Source organism: Suncus etruscus, chromosome 16, assembly GCF_024139225.1.
Source record: "Suncus etruscus isolate mSunEtr1 chromosome 16, mSunEtr1.pri.cur, whole genome shotgun sequence".
Lineage (NCBI taxonomy): Eukaryota > Metazoa > Chordata > Mammalia > Eulipotyphla > Soricidae > Suncus > Suncus etruscus.
In genome coordinates this window covers 16,300,006-16,316,861 of record NC_064863.1, presented here as the reverse complement: position 1 = coordinate 16,316,861, position 16,856 = coordinate 16,300,006, and the positions used below count along the sequence as shown (strand labels likewise).

At 41.8% G+C, this 16,856-nt stretch overlaps 1 protein-coding gene across 1 annotated transcript in view; it reads right to left on the bottom strand.

Moving 5' to 3' along the window:
- Positions 1 to 324: 324 nt before the first annotated feature.
- Positions 325 to 16,856, bottom strand: part of SLIT2 (slit guidance ligand 2) — a 375,780-nt gene continuing 359,248 nt past the window's right edge. The window contains 4 exon segments of the mRNA XM_049789962.1: positions 325 to 1,856; positions 5,567 to 5,778; positions 5,994 to 6,285; positions 12,850 to 13,004. Of these exon segments, the coding sequence (XP_049645919.1) occupies positions 1,615 to 1,856; positions 5,567 to 5,778; positions 5,994 to 6,285; positions 12,850 to 13,004 (901 nt within the window). The 3' untranslated portion in view covers positions 325 to 1,614.

Here is a 16,856-nt window from a genome sequence, read left to right as displayed (position 1 = left end):
AAAATGTTTGGGAGGGCCCGGAAAGATAGCACAGCGGCATTTGCCTTGCAAGCAGCCGATCCAGGACCAAAGGTGGTTGGTTCGAATCCCGGTGTCCCATATGGTCCCCCGTGCCTGCCAGGAGTTATTTCTGAGCAGACAGCCAGGAGTGACCCCTGAGCACCGCCGAGTGTGCCCCCCCAAAAAAAATGTTTGGGAAAAGGAATATCTGAGCCTGCAGAGCATCCTGGAATTTTAGTGAAGGAAGAGCACAAACACAGTCCACTCTAACTCACCAATAATTCTATGCTATAGTTTAGCAGCAAGCATGTTAGCATGGGAACATTTAGGTCATAAAGGAGCTTTATTGTTTGGAAAGAAAAATCACAGTTCTTGACATGACAGCCTTTTCTCTTCCCATCCCACTCCCCATAAAAGGGTTAAAAAAAGGTCAAGGAAATCTTCATTTGTAAAAGATCTACTAGTTAGTGTTGACTGCTACACATCACTTCTATTCTGGGGGATTAGATCACCGATGTCCGGCCTTCTATACAATCAGCAGCTCACCTGAGGTATCTATCCCTCTCTGCAAAGGTTCTAGAATAGGCACATCGGACCCCCCACCCCAGCCCTCTGATGTCAAGTTAAACCAACAGACCAACACACATTTATCCCAAGAAAACACCCTATGTTAGTACTATTGCCAAAGAAACTTCCCCCCACATCCTGATTTTTCTTTGTTTGAAAAATGTACAAAAATATCAGGACAATCATAAATTAATATATATTAAAGCATCAAGAAACAGCAAAATAAAAAAAAAGATGGCCTAAAATGTTAAGTACAATGTACTCTGATACAATAAATATTTCTCATGGAAACTGAATACTGATAGGGCTGTTTAGAGCTCATAGAAACAAAAATTCATATTATTACTAATTTATTTATCCATAATCTATTGGTTCCTTAGCATCTCCTTTATCATTTACATTACAAAAGAAATTAATACTGGAAAACGGTAGATCAACACTCCTATGTGCTTCTTTCTGCTAACATGCTGACGTGTGGAAAGAAGATAACGATTGGTTTGAGCATTTCCTCTTGTGAATGGAACCCGGGGTACTTTCTAGTCTTGCACAAAAATATTTCTGCTCCCCCCGCTGGTCCCCACCTGGGGGTACTGGGGTTCCACACCTCTGCCTTCATCCTCATTCACACACATGTGCTTGGTTAGGTCTGTCCCTGGAGCCGAAGAGAGGCAGGGATTTGGGATACACGGTCGCTGGCAGCCCTTTTGTGCCTGTGCTTCTGTGGGGGGCATAAACACCCAAGTTACGTGGTTCTCTCCGCTTCCCACACCTCCAGGGTCTCATTTTTTATTTATTTACTTATTTATTTATTTATTTTTACTCCCCTGCTTACTCCAGAGCCTGGGAGAAGCTAGAGTTCAAATCTGTCCTGTGTTTTGTTTGTTTTTCCAACTCAGGGGTAGCATGGTCTCTATTCTCATAATAAAAATAAGTCTGTTCTGTATCTTACAATATATTTCAAATATTTCCACTAGGAAGCATCTGGTGAGTCCCCACGCGGTCGACCAAGAGACAAGGCCTTTGAAGCAGCAGGGGCCTGGGGCACCCTTAGGAGGCACAGCGGGTGCAGCCGCACTTGACCACCTTCTCCACCTCCTCCACAAAGGACGAACCGTCTGTGCACTCGAAGGAGTATTTCCGTCGCTTGCTCCGCAGGGGCCCACAGCACTGGCCCCCCGGGCAGCCCCCACGGCACTCCAGGCGGGACAGCTTCTTGGTGGTCTGGCAGGCCGCATAGCCCTGCTGCTTTTGGTAGTAATCCCGGATCCGTTCCCCTCGACAGGAGATTTCTAGGAAGGAACCACAGAAGAGGGTGAAGGCCTTAGAGGCCTGGAGAAACTGCAGGTGGGGGTGTCATCTTTGTCCTCCTGAGTCCCCTTTGTATATCCATTTTACTTCCCTATCTCCTTCCTTCCTTCCTTCCTTCCTTCCTTCCTTCCTTCCTTCCTTCCTTCCTTCCTTCCTTCCTTCCTTCCTTCCTTCCTTCCTTCCTTCCTTCCTTCCTTCTCCTTCTCTCCCCTCCCTCCCTTCCTTTCTTTCCCCTTCCTACCTCCTTCTTCCTTTCTTCCCTCTTTCCACCTACCTTCCTCCCTCCCTACCTCCTTCTTCCCTCCCTCCCTAGGCCTCTTTCTTTCTTTCTTTCTTTCTTTCTTTCTTTCTTTCTTTCTTTCTTTCTTTCTTTCTTTCTTTCTTTCTTTCTTTCTTTCTTTCTTTCTTTCTTTCTTTCTTTCTTTCTTTCTTTCTTTCTTTCTTTCTTTCTTTCTTTCTTTCTTTCTTCTTTTCTTTCTCTCTCTCTCTCCTTCCTTCCTTCCTTCCTTCCTTCCTTCCTTCCTTCCTTCCTTCCTTCCTTCCTTTCTCTTCTCTTTCTTTCTCTTTCTTTCTCTTTCTTTCTTTCTTTCTTTCTTTCTTTCTTTCTTTCTTTCTTTCTTTCTTTCTTTCTTTCTTTCTTTCTTTCTTTCTTTCTTTCTTTCTTTCTTTCTTCTTTCTTCCTTCCTTTCTCTCTCTCTCTCTTTCATTCTTTCTTTCTTTCTTTCTTTCTTTCTTTCTTTCTTTCTTTCTTTCTTTCTTTCTTTCTTTCTTTCTTTCTTTCTTTCTTTCTTTCTTTCTTTCTTTCTTCTTTTCTTTCTCTTTCTTTCTTTCTTCCTTCCTTCCTATCCTTTTTTTCCTTCCTTCCTCCCTCCCTTCCTCTTCCTTCCTCCTATTTTTTCTTCCCTCCCTCCCTCCCTCCCTCCCTTCCTTCCTTCCTTCCTTCCTTCCTTCCTTCCTTCCTTCCTTCCTTCCTTCCTTCCTTCCTTCCTTCCTTCCTTCCGCCTATCTTTCCTTCCTTTCTATTTCCCTCCCTCCTCCCCTCCTTTGCTCCTTCCCTCCCTTCAATTTTTCACATCTCCTCCCCAAGCCAGCCTCTATGGTAGACACCTCTCCTACCTGTCCTCTCTTTTCCTTCCATTATCTCCCCTCTCCTCTCCTCTCCCTTCCTCTCCTTTCCTTTGCACCTCCTCCCTTCACCTCTGGTCTCTCTCTCCCCTTTAGGTACCCTTGTTTTGCAGTACTGTTACTGAAGGGGTATTCTACATATCATTTTAGTTCCTTTCAGTTCCTAGTTCTTGTCCAAAATGACCATTTCCAGCTATCGCTGATTATCACAGTGTTTCCTTCTCTGCCCTAGCTGCCTTTCTCAGTTCCAGGCTTCTCTTCAGGATCAGGACCTGCTGTTTTCTGCAGTGTGCTTTTGTGTCCCCTACCCCTCAGCAGAAGAAATGCTCCATTTATTGATGTACAATACTATGCTATTGCACTAATTAGAAAACTGGATTCCTTAGCCTTTCCCTTTGGTGCAGATATATATAAACACACACACATATAGACATATATGTAAACACATATAATACACATATATCTTCTGTTGTTACAACGCTGGTACTTTGCTTGATGTACCATGGGGGGCAGATTTACAGAGCAGACCATTGTATTTTAAATTCGGGAGTTTAATTTCCTTCAATCTGTTACTTAATCTAAGCAACACTTCATAATTCCTTATTGTAACTATGATATTAAGAAGAGACAAGTGCTCACGTCATAGCCCTTGTTAGGGTCTCTTTTTCACACCCCCAACCCTGTGTTGCAGAGACATTGAGAGTCTCCTCCCTCCCCATTATTCACAGGAGAGAATTGGGCTGTTAGGGCCTATCCATTCCCCCAAGGATAGATGAATCTAGGTAAAAGCCTAAACAAAAGTGTTAACTTCCTTTTTCCCTGACCTCTTCCTTTGAGATGTAAAATCCCACTGGGTAGTTACTTTTGTATTTGCATTGAACTGCTCCCCACCTGGGATTGGGGTTTGGTTGGAATAAAGAAGGGGCTTGGCTTTGGGCTAGTGAGAAAGAACATGGCATATTCAGCACAGGGCAATGAGAGCACGTGGCAGAAAAAGACCTGAGGAATAAAGCGAGCTGATTCCAATGAGTATCTTTTCTGACTGCTTGGTGTATTATTTCTGACACTACCCTGCTGCATCAGACCCATACACCTGAGGGGTTAGAAACACGGTGCCTCAAAAATACAATACAAAAATCCCTTCCTTACACCTATATTCATTGCAGCACTATTTACCATAGCAAGACTCTGGAAACAGCCAAGATACCCTTCAACAGATGAATGGCTAAAGAAACTGTGGTACATATACACAATGGAATATTATGCAGCTATCAAAAGAGATGAAGTCATAAAATTTTCCTATACATGGATGTACATGGAATCTATTATGCAGAGTGAAATAAGTCAGAGAGAGAGAGAAAGACACAGAATGGTCTTGCTCATCTATGTGTTTTAAGAAAAATGAAAGACATTCTTGCAATAATAATTTTCAGACACAAAAAAGAAAAGAGCTGAAAGTTACAGCTCACCTCATGAAGCTCACCACAAACAGGGATGAGTTTAGTTAGAGAAATAACTACGTTTTAACTATCCTAATAATGAGAATGTACGAGGGAAATAGAAAGCCTGTCTAGAGTAGAGGCGGGGGTTGGGTGGGGAGGAGGGAGACTTGGGACATTGGTGATGGGAATGTTGCACTGGTGATGACTGGTGTTCTTTACATGACTGAAACCCAAACACAATCATGTATGTAATAAAGTTGTTTAAGTAAAAAACAAAACAAAACAAAACAAAAACAAACAAACAAAAAAGAAACACGGTGCCTGGGGCAGTCTCACCGGACTCCTGTATATTATATTTTTATTTACACCCCAGCATTACTGGTTGTGCTAAACCAGTGGATTTTAAGGTCAAAGGCTATTATGGCTCCCTCTACTCCCTCCAGTCAAAATGAATGATGAGCATCCTCTGTACTAGAAGATGAATCTGTAACACATAGGTAGAAGTAACCAGGTACAGGAGTGAGTAGCTAATATAAACATCCTACTCCAGGTGGGCACAGGAGTATTTTTCCAGCAAATCACATTGTGAGCAGCTGGGACAAGACTGTAAAATCCAACAAGAACTTGCAAGCCATTCACACCCGGTGCTTTGCCAACATGGGGAGAATCAATCGTTAGCTATCCCCACAAGTAGCACAGAGAGCTGACATTCCTTCTGCCACTCTCTCCAAATTCACTTTTTCCTTGCTTGGGGTCACACTTAGTGGCACTTAGAGCTTACTCCTAGCTCTGTGTTCAGGGATCACTCCTAGAGGTGCTGGAGAACCTTGAGGATGGGTGCTGGTAATTGAACCAGGGTTGGTCACACAAAAGGGCAAATGCTTTCCTCACAAGACTGTCTCTGGCCCTCACACTTTCTCTTTTCAAATATGGGCAGTGGTGCTGTGCATATGATTTACGAGATAGACTCTGAGCTCAAACTCTGGAAATTCACAGTCCTTGCTAAACTACCAGGGAAAGCTCTGTGGCCCCAGAAGTACTCATTTATGAAAAATTACCCACCCTGCCAGGATTGCGGTCTTTCTTACAGTGCTAGGACAGGAGATGGCTTCCAGGTTGCTTACCTCGGTCACAGCTGTCGCCCGTATACCCGCTGCTACATTCGCAGTAAGGCTGCCCCAGGCCCGAGAGCCTGCATTTTCCATGTTTGCATTTGATGGCCTGGCAGGGGTTAAACACATCCTCTTCCTCATCACAGAGGACTCCGCCATGGCCTTCCAGGCACTTACAACTGTAGGAGAAAGCATTGATGGGCAAGCAGGTGCCATGCACACACCTAGAGTGGAGAGGAAGATGCAGAGGCTACATGAGTTGGAGAGGTACAGAGGGGTTTAGAAAGGGGAAAGGCAGATGAGAGAGGTGATGCTATTATGAGAGGCCTGACTTCCTTCTTTATACTCCATGACTCCCTCTTGCCTACTCTGCCTGGCTCCTTTCATGGGTTGTGCTTTGAGAGGGCAATGGGATTAATTAAATGCTTCCCCAACTTACTTATTTCCAAGGCACGGGTCATTGGTGCTCTGGTCGCAGAGGGGCCCAGCCCAGCCTTCCTCACACACACAGGTGGATCCTGACTGGCTGCTGGCATGGCACGTGCCATGGACACACACTTTTCTGTGGCAGGGCTCACACCCTGGCAGAATGCCAGTCTGCATGGGCACTGTGCGGAAGTCCTGCAGTTCGCTGTTGATGTACAGGTTACGGATGCAGCCATGGAAGCTGGTGCCATTCTGTCCTGGTGCCTGGCGTAGAGCTGCAGCTACGTTGCTCTTCCCGGGCAAGCCTGGGCAGGACAACAAGGCAGAGGTCAGACTCTTTGGGGGCATCACTAGCTTCTTTCTTCCCACTTGGACCTGCTTAACAATTGTAGCACCTGTGCTATGAAACGCAGAAGAAGAACCATTCAAGAAGAAGAATGGCTCTGTGGGCCCTGATCTGGCTGTGCACTAGACTCTGATGGTTTTTAAAACATGATTGATGCTTGGGATTTCAACTCTGATTGACTACTCAGAACACTGTGAGGGTATGTATGTGTGTATATGCCAGTGTGGGGTTAATTTCTTCAGTGTATGAAAAATGTCCCAATTTGAACATTAAAAGAGAAAATCTTTTTTTGATATATATTTTTAGAACCATTATAATTTACAAAGTTCTTCAGAGTTGGGTTTCAGACATACAATGTATCAGGGCCAATTTCACCTCTAGTGCCTACATCCCCCTATCAATGTTCTCAGAATTCATGCCTTGCAACTGCCCCCTGACTCTCACAATCTGCCAGCATAACTTCCCATTTTAAATTTTTCTTTTCTTTTTGGTTTTTGGGTCTCACCAGGCAGCACTCAGGGGTTACTCCTGGTTTTACACTAGAAATTGCTCATAGCAGGCTCAGGGGACCATATGGGATGCTGGAATTTGAACTACCATCCTTCTGCATGCAAGGCAAACACCTTACCTCCATCTATCTCTCTAGCTCCCCATTTTAAATTTTGATTGTTAAAGTTTGGGTCTCATGATTTCATTGTTGTTGACTTTGGCTTAGATATTTATTTCTGTCCTTTTTTAACCAACAATACACCTGAGACCACTTGTCCTCTGGCTCCCATTGTAGATTTAAAGCCCTTAGGGAGGGCTTGGATGGTGGTTGATGGTGATGGAGGCCTTTCTCCTCCAGCCCAGGACCACATGTATCCAACTCCCTCCAGCTGGTGGGTCAGCAGTTTCAGGTAGCGGTGAGGAAATCATCCCCAGACAGATTCTAAGAAATATCAGCTTTATTCAGGCCCTGGCCCACATGTGTGGCCTACCATAACCATTTATGCTGGTTCCTGCATTCTAACTTGTCTTTCAGCCATCTCCTCTCTTGCTACTTCTCCATCCTCCATCCATGCAAATCCTCTTTTGTCCCTGAGGCCAAACCTTTTGTCACCTCCCCAAGACCCCTCCTAGAAATGGGAGGGTCTTTCTTGTAGGTAAGGTAACACGAAGAATGCGGGTGGGGTAACACCCATTATTTCATATTTATGTTTCTTCTCCTCCAATCAATTTATTTCCTTCTCTACACTATACTCTGGGGGCAAAGAGTGTTTGAGACAATGCCCACTTAAACCATTTTTATTTCTTCATGCAGTTATTCTAAATACCATATATAAGTATAGCATTTGTATTTACCCATTTTCTGGCTTACTTTATCATAATATCTTCCAGTTTCATCTATGTTGGAGCAAATTGCATGACTGCATCATTCTTTATAGATATGTAGTATTTTATTTTATAAATGTACCATATCTTCATAATCCACTTGTCTGTTGTTGGACATCGAGTTTGATTCCAACCCTTAGCTATTATATTGTGCTGCAATAAATAGCAGTGTGCATACATCCTTTTGGATTAATGTTTTTCTGTTCTGGGGATAGATGCCTAAAAGTGGGATAGCTGGGATGCATGGCAGATTGATTCTTAGTTACTGAGAATCCTCCATACTGTTTTCTATAGGAGTTGGACCAAGCAGCATTCCCACCAGCAGTGAATGAGAGTTCCTTTCTCACTACATCCCTGCCAACACAAACTGTTCCCAGATTTTTTTTTTATTTTGGGCCACACCCAGTGATTCACAGGAGTTACTCCTGGCTATGCGCACAGAAATCACTCCTGGCTTGGGGACCATATGGGATTCTGGGGGATTGAACCCTGGTCCATTCTAGGTCAGACATGTGCAAGGCAAATGCCTTACTGCTGCGCCACCATTCTGTATCCTGTTCCCAGAATTTTTGTTTTGTTTTGTTTTTTGTTTTTGGGTCACACCCGGCAGCACTCAGGGGTTACTCCTGGCTCTATGCTCAGAAATTGCTCCTGGCAGACTCAGCGGACCATATGGGATGCTGGTATTCGAACCATTGACCTTCTACATGCAAAGCAAATGCACTACCTCCATGCTATCTCTCCGGCCCCAATGTTCCCAGAATTTTTGATATGTACCAATTTCACTGGTTTAAGATATTATCTCATTGTTGTCTTGATTTGGATATTACTAATGATAAATAATTGTTGCAGACACCTTCTAAAAGAAGCTCATCAGAAGGCCCGCTGAGAGACCCTTCTCAATTCAGATGGCCGACCAGACTTCCTTGATAGTGAAGGTGATATATCTCAAGTTTACTTACAGACATTCATTTGGCCTAAATATGAATCTCCCTTCTGATGTACTAAGTAAGTATGTATATATTTGTGCATTCATTCCAGATGTAAGAATCAATACAGGCAAAAATATAGGCAAATATAGCCTTCATTAAATTTCTCTTTACCTGGAAAACATCACCAAGAGATATATAAAACTAACTTTATCCTCATAGTCTTTCAAATAGCCCTGTAGCCTTAAGTAGATTGCTTTCTCTCAGATAAAAGAAATATTTGTTTTGGGACATCTCTCAGGGACTTCTAGTGACTTCCTAGTTACTTTTTTTTTTTTACCTTGGATATAACATCCAAAATTTGGCCTGGAAGCAGCAATCAGTTGTTAAGAAAGCTTTTACTGAGTAATGATTTGCATCTCTTTCAAATAAGTTTGTCTCTTTTATTGCCCCTTCTAAAAACTGTTTCTTGGTCAGACTTTAGGAAGTTCATTATCTGCAAAAGCCCTAAAAGAAAAAAAAAATAACTTGTTCCCTTAGGTAAAAAGGAACCTTGATAGGAAAACCTGTATTTCTGCTAAATCCTTTAATCTACTTCAGAATTGATGCCTAGGGCCTGGCCAGAGAAGAATAAGTTTGAGATGTTAAAATTTACCCTCTGCTCATCCTCTGGGCTCTTACTTGAAATGTATCTATTCATAAGGTTTGCAAACCACCTAGAAGTATCTGAATTGTTTAAAAGATCAAAGAGTGTATACTGATAAGGCTTCTGTTTACAAGAAAGATGTGTTTTACTTTGCAAAGAAATAAATGTGAGGGGCCGGGCGGTGGCGCTAGAGGTAAGGTGCCTGCCTTGCCTGCGCTAGCCTTGGACAGACCGCGGTTCAATCCCCCGGAGTCCCATATAGTCCCACAAGCCAGGAGCGACTTCTGAGCCCATAGCCAGGAGTAACCCTGAGCGTCACCCTCTTTTTACATACCATAAAAAATGTGACTGACAAAAAAATCCTGCATATATACCCCCAATATTTGTTTAATAAAGCAGAACACAGTTTTCCCACACAACTATGTGTGGCTCCTGTCATTCATAATTTGGCAACTCTGTGTACACACTTTCCTGAGAGAATTCCGAAAAATTCTCTAACTTAGCCAAGCCAAGACAGCCGTAGTAAGAGATGATGAGCATTTTTTTTTCATGTGCCTGTTGGACATTTGTTGGTCTTCCTAAGAGAAGTGTCTGTTCACTTTGTCCCAATTTTTGATGGATTTTTAGGGAAAACTTTTTTTTATTGGTGTTCAATATTTTATCATTTTTTGGTGGGAATTCATAACCACTGGTGCTCAGAGCTTAATCTTTGCTCTGCACTCAGTAATTACCTCTGATGGTGTTCATGGGACCATCTGGGGTGCTGGTATAGAACCTGTGTAGGCCCTATGTAAGGGCATGACTTAACTTCTGTACAATAAATCTAGCCCCTAAATGTTTGATCTCAAATATATTTGGTTATTTTTGAAATTAAGTTATTTAATGATAGCACTGTAACATAGACAATTCCGAAGTTGTTCATGATTGAGTTTCAGTCATACAATACACAAAACTAGGTAGTCCCTTATAAGGGGGCATTGTAGATACCACCTGGAAAGTACAGGGAATTTGTTCTTGTTGCTTTTCTGTGTTTTTGTTTTGGGGCTATGCCCAACTGTGCTTAGGGCTTCCTCCTCGCTCTGATCTAGTTAGCACTCTTTTTAGGTCTTGTGGGATCATATGGGATGCCAGGGGTCGATCCTGAATTGATCCTGATTGCTATTTTTCATCTCTGGCCCTTTAGGGCACAGGCTCTACTGCAGCTAATGTCAAGTTTGGGAATAGGCCAACGATAACGCTTCCTCCTCTCTCTAACCCCTCCTTAACTGAGGACTCATCTCAGCAGCTATCAGCACTACAGAACACAGCTATTCCTGGGTCTCATTCTGACTTTGAAAGAAGTAAAGATGGGGCCAATGCATCACAGTTTGAACAGAAAGTGTGCAAGGTCTTAGACTAAGACTGGGGTAGGATGAGGCCAATGAGATTAAATCCTAGTGTTGTTTGACAAAGCGTGTAAAGTTCCAGGGCAGGCATTGTAAACTGAAGTAAAATCGGGAAGTACTTTTTTTTGCAGTAATTTTCAAGGCAATGCTGGTCAGTGTTTTCTGTAAAGAGGGTGACAAGCCAGATGAATTTGAGGCCTTCAGTTTAAAAGCCATAGTTTTCTCATCGAATATCAAGAGGTTAAGAATGGGAGTTCACAGTGGCCACTCAGCTTGTCACCAATCCAAATCACCACTGAAAATATCTCTGAGCTCATTATGGATGTCCCCCTTTGAAAAACTCACCCTGGTCCCTGAAAGATGGCACCTTATTCCTCTAACCTGGTTCCTTCTATTTGAGAGTGAAACTGTCCTATTACCTCTAATACCAGATATAAAAAAATGTGCATGAAAATGCCATTCCTCTCCATACTGTGTTTGTGATCTCTATATCTATGCTCCACTAGAGAAAATCACCCTGGAGCCCTGATTTGGCAGAATTGAGGAATCTTTCCATAAGCTACGCCAGAGTCTGAAATAAGAGTTCTTGGATGGGATCCGACATTAGGCAAATTTCCAGGCCCCCTTGGGGTCGGGGAAGGAATCCAGAGCACTTGCAGTCCCCCCTGGTGTTCAAGCTTTGTCACTGCCTTGACTCCGGATATACTTGCTGGGGGATCTAGTACGGGAAGACCTTAGCAGTGCCTGGAATATTCCTATGGCACCATCTGCTTCCCTGTTCCAAGGAACAATTTTAAGTTCTAGCGGATGAAATTCCTCTCTACCAAACTCAGAGCTCTCTTAAGAATGTACACTGGGGGTGCATGTTCAGAAGGTATGTCCCAGGCTCTATCCTCTCAGGACACCTGAAATCCTGACCCTTCTTGAATCAAAATATTAACCTACAACATAGGTAATTTTCATGCTGAAGGTTCAAAGTGACATTAGCAGGCACTAACTTACATTGGGTTTGTTTCTGGGCCATATCCCATGATGCTTAGGGCTTACTCCTGGCTTTGTACTCAGGAATTACTTCTAAAGGTACTCGGGAGGGATCCAATAGGATGCTGGAGATTGAATCTGGGTTGATCAAGTGCAAGGAAAGCATACTACTTTCTGAGCCATCGCTCTGGCAGGTGCTGCTTTACTCTTGAATTTGAAGTTAACTGTGTTCAGGATTTTAGCTTGTTAAGCAAGCAAGAGTCTTAGAGGAAATGAGTGAAGGCTTCTCTCTCAGTGGTACTTCTCTGGTTCCTTCAGAATTTTGTGTACACTCATAACCCTCATCTATTTGTCCTCATATTGCCTAGAGGAGGTAGCCACCAAAGGCACCATTATTCCAAACCTTAATCTGCCATCTCCATTCTTGTCTGGTGAATTCACAGTAAGGTCTTGGATGAAGAAAAGTGCTTCCTGGTACTCAGATACTATGTGTACATTTGATGTGTTCATTCATTCAGTGGCTTATTTCACTTATAATTATTCTTCTCTCCCTTGGAGCAGTTAGCAACCAATATTGTGCAATTTCAAGATTGAACAGTATCTGGCTGGTGTCTGTAGGGGAGTTGGTGGGATCAGAAACCTTTCAGTTCCCTTCCCATGAAACTGGTTTCACTGTTTCTATCATTGTCTGATCTAACTCTTTCCTTTTCTAAAAGAAAGAGATCAAATGATTGGATTAAAGTATAAAAAATATAGATATACTATTATGAAAGAAACAAAAAAAAGCAACTTTCTGGGTCCAGATCAATAGTACAGTGGGAAGGGCATTTGTCTTGCATGCAGAGGACCGGGGTTCAATCTCCAGCTTCCTATATAGTCCCCCATCACTGCCAGGAGTGATTCCTATGAGCAGTGCCAGAAAAACCCCTGATCACTGCTCAGTGTGCCCCCAAAGAACACAATTCAAAACAACAAAGACAGAAAAAAACAGCATTATTTCCCACAACTTGGCATTTTGTTAAACCTAGAGTCAAGATTACCAAATAGCATTTTGGCCCCCTAAATGGAGCTTGATCTGACCACCTGTGGTGTTCACAGTTCAATACTGGGTCATTCACGGTTCAGGTAGTAGCCAACGGTTCAGCTTTAGCTAATCCACGATGAGACTCTTAGTGTTTGGAATCAAATGGATTTGAAAGAGAACTCACCTCCAACGTAAAGTGGGGAGTCTAAATTCAGAGTTGATTGCTTGGACAAGTTGGTGATGATTTTGGGACTGCCTCCATCCACAGAGAGAGATAGACTCTGCTCCAGGGTTAGAAGCTCTACAATGTGGAAGTTTCCGTCATTGATTGTCTCCACGCTGCAACATGAAAACATCTTAATTAAAGCTTCCTTCTTCATTTGATTCAAGAAAAGAAGTTACAAGACAAACTTCAATGATTATTTTTTTCGAAAAAGATACACATCAAAAATTGACCTAAAAGTAAAACAAATATTTTTGTAGGATGATTTAATCATGTTTTATTTTATTTTTTTTTTAAGAATGGCTATAAATCAAACTTGTTCTAATGGAAACATTGGAAATGAGAACTTTTTTGTTTTTAGCTTTTTGGGCCACATCTGACAGTGCTCAAGTGTTAGCTTGATGCTCAGAAATTACTCCTGACAGGCTTGGGGAACCATATGGGATGCAGACCACAGCAAGGCAAACTGTACCTGCTATGCTATCACTCTGGCCTCAATGAGATCATTTTCAATCATGATCCAGTTACATTTCCCTCATATATGGAAACTGCAAAGGATATTTTAAGTACTTTCTCATCAATGTTTTATTTGCTGATACCATCACTCTTTAGATGGAGTTCAAAATTACGTTTTCCAAACATATCCTAGAGATAGTAAATAACTGACTTCTGGGGCCAGAGAGATGGCATGGATGTAAGGCATTTGCTTTGCACGCATGGTTCAAATCCTGGCATCCCATGTGGTCCCCCGAACCTGCCAGGAGCAATTTCTGAGCGTAAAGCCAGGAGTAACCCCTAAGTGCTGCCGGGTGTGACCCCAAAACAAACAAACAAACAAACAAATAAATAAATAAATAATTAACTGACTTCTGTTAAAGAGAGAGCATTAAAGTTTACCAGGATCAAACATATAAGCAAATATGGGGAGAATCTTTGTAGGATAATTTCAGTGTCAAAATTTTTTTTAATTGGCAATTCACTCAGTTTATTTGCACATTTCCATTGCTACCCGCTGAGTGATACACCATAGTGTAGGGTTAGAAAATGAAAATAATGTTATATTTTATAAATTTTTTTATAAATTTTTATAAATATTTATAAAATACTCAGTATACCAAAGAAATTTTGTGATAAAAACAGTTTTGTTTAATTGAATCCACTTGATATACAGAGTAAGTTGTTCATAGTTGAATTTCAGTCATATAATGTTCCAACACCCGTCCCTTCACCACTGTACATGTCCCACCACCAATGGTTCCAGTTTTTTTCCTATCTCTCACCCCCAGCCTGACTCTCTATAGCAGACTTTCTCTCTCTCTCTCTCTCTTTCTTTCTCTCTCTCTCTCTCTCTCTATTTCCCTCCTTCCTTCTCTCTTCTCTTCCCTCCCTGTCTTCTTTCTTTCTTTTTTTGGGTCACACCTGGTGTTGCTCAGGGGTTACTCCTGGCTGTCTGCTCAGAAATAGCTCCTGGCAGGCATGGGGGACCATATGGGACACCGGGATTCGAACCAACCACCTTTGGTCCTGGATCGGCTGCTTGCAAGGCAAAACACCGCTGTGCTATCTCTCTGGGCCCTTCTTTCTTTCTTTTTAGGTATGGAGGTTTGGAATACTGGGAAAGATGTTTCTTAGTTTCTCATTAAGAGCTGAGTTTATTACACCTGCCTTCTAAAAAACTGAGAAATTTGTGGAAATATATAAAATGTATAAAAACAAAATTGATCAGGATACAGTGGTAAGTGGGATTTAAGAATTGAAACTATGGGGGCCAGCAAGGTGGCGCTAGAGGTAAGGTGTCTGCCTTGCAAGCGCTAGCCAAGGAAGGACCGCAGTTCAATCCCCTGGCATCCCATATGGTCCCCCAAGCCAGGGGCAATTTTTGAGCGCTTAGCCAGGAGTGACCTTTGAACATCAAATGAGTGTGGCCTGAAAAACAAAAAAAATTTTTTTGATACTATGACAAAGTTGGGCACAAATACTAAGTCAGTGCTATATTTCCTTAATTTATTGCTTTTGAAAAATACCAAAAAGTACCAATTGGATAATAGACCAAGGATGAAGGCTGGAAAAAATGCAAAATAGTGCCAAGATTCTGCCTTCTAATCCAGAGGCAACATATGGCACAATGGAAATTGGTCACAAATAATGACGACTAAGGAATATTCTAAATCAAAGAATCAGAAGTAAGTGTTGACCATTGTTACATGTGAACCCCAAGCTATAATAAATAAATAGAAAGTCGGTGCTTCCAATCCCGGCATCCCATATGGTCCCCAAGTCTGCTAGGAGTGATTTCTGAGCAGAGCCAGGAGTTACCCCTGAGCACTGCCGGGTGTGACCCCCCAAAAAATAAATAAAAAAATAAAAAAAATTACAAGACTGAATCGCAAGGCAAAATAAAGAAGTATGTGGGCATATGATAAGTATATAATCTATTTTGGGGGGAGCACACCCAGCCAGCTGTGCTCAGGGGTTAGTTACTTTTGCCTCTGAATTCAGGAAATACTCTTGATGGTGCTAGGAGGACCATCTGGGTTGCCAGGGATTCCATTGATTACCATGATTACAAACATGTTTGTAGTTGAATTCAGTTATAAAAAAGAACACCCCCTCTTCACCAGTGCAACCTTCCCACTACCAATGCCCCCATCTCCCTCCTCCCTTACCCCCTGCCTGTCCTCAAGACAAGCATTCTATTTCTCTCACTGACTACTATTATCATGATAGTTGTCGGTTTTGTTATTCCTTTAACTGAACTCAATATTCTGTGTGGTATTCACACAACTTCCTATAGTGACTGGTCCTTCCAGCCCTCATCTATTGTCTCTAGGTATTATCACAATAATGTTTTTTATTTTTCTTAAATCCCACGATGAGTGAGACTCTTCTGTGTCTGTCTCTCGCCCTCTCACTTATTTCGCTCAGTATAATAGTATAATAGGTTCCATGTTCATCCAAGATGATCATTATTTGTTTGTTTGTTTTTGGGTCACACCCAGCAATGCTCAGGGGTTACTCCTGGCTCTGCGCTCAGAAGTCGCTCCTGGCAGACAGGTATGGGGGACCATTTGGGATGCCAGGATTCTACCCACTGTCTGTTTGAATCAGCTGTTTGCAAGGCAAATGGTCTACCACTGTACTATCTCTCTGACCCCAAGATGGTTATTCTTAAAACCCAGAGGATTGCCTGAATTTCCAACTTAAATTTGCAAACATTAAGGCATGGGAAATGTTAGTTTTTCATTGTTGTTATAACTGAGATCTAACTATAATACACTTAAATAAAGTAAATATAAATAATAAGTAAGCAGATTTTATGACTGACAGTATAATCCATTTTGCAAAATGATAAAAATTTTGAAGCTCTCTTGTAAGTGATTAGGAAAGTCAATAAATATAATGATATTTGATAACTGCCTAATTAGCATCAGAAAAACCATCAAAATAAATTCTAGATATGCCAATCATAATTCTTGCCTCCTTTGCTACATTTAATAAAAACAAGGCTAATAAATACTTTCTTTTATGCTTAATATTAAGCACATAGAAGTTAGTTCTTTAACGATGAACAAACTTACAAAAGGTGTAAAATGTCAGTTATCGCAATCTCCACCAATACTACTTTCATCAATATATATATATATATATATATATATATATATATATATATATATAATGTGATACTATATAAACATTTTTCAGGGGTCAGAGTGATAGCATTGTGAGTAGCGCATTTGCCTTGCACATGGCCCACCAGGTATGATAAACAGCATCCCATATGGTTCTCAGAGTCTACCAGCAGTAATTTCTGAGCACAGAGCCAGGGGTGTTGTGTTGCTAAGTATTGCCCCAAAACCAAAACAAAAAGGTGTTTTACAGGGATAAATTAAATCAGGATTTAAGATTAATTTTAAGACTGCTAAAAATTAGCATGAGCATAATCACATTTGGAATATAATGTCTTGGTA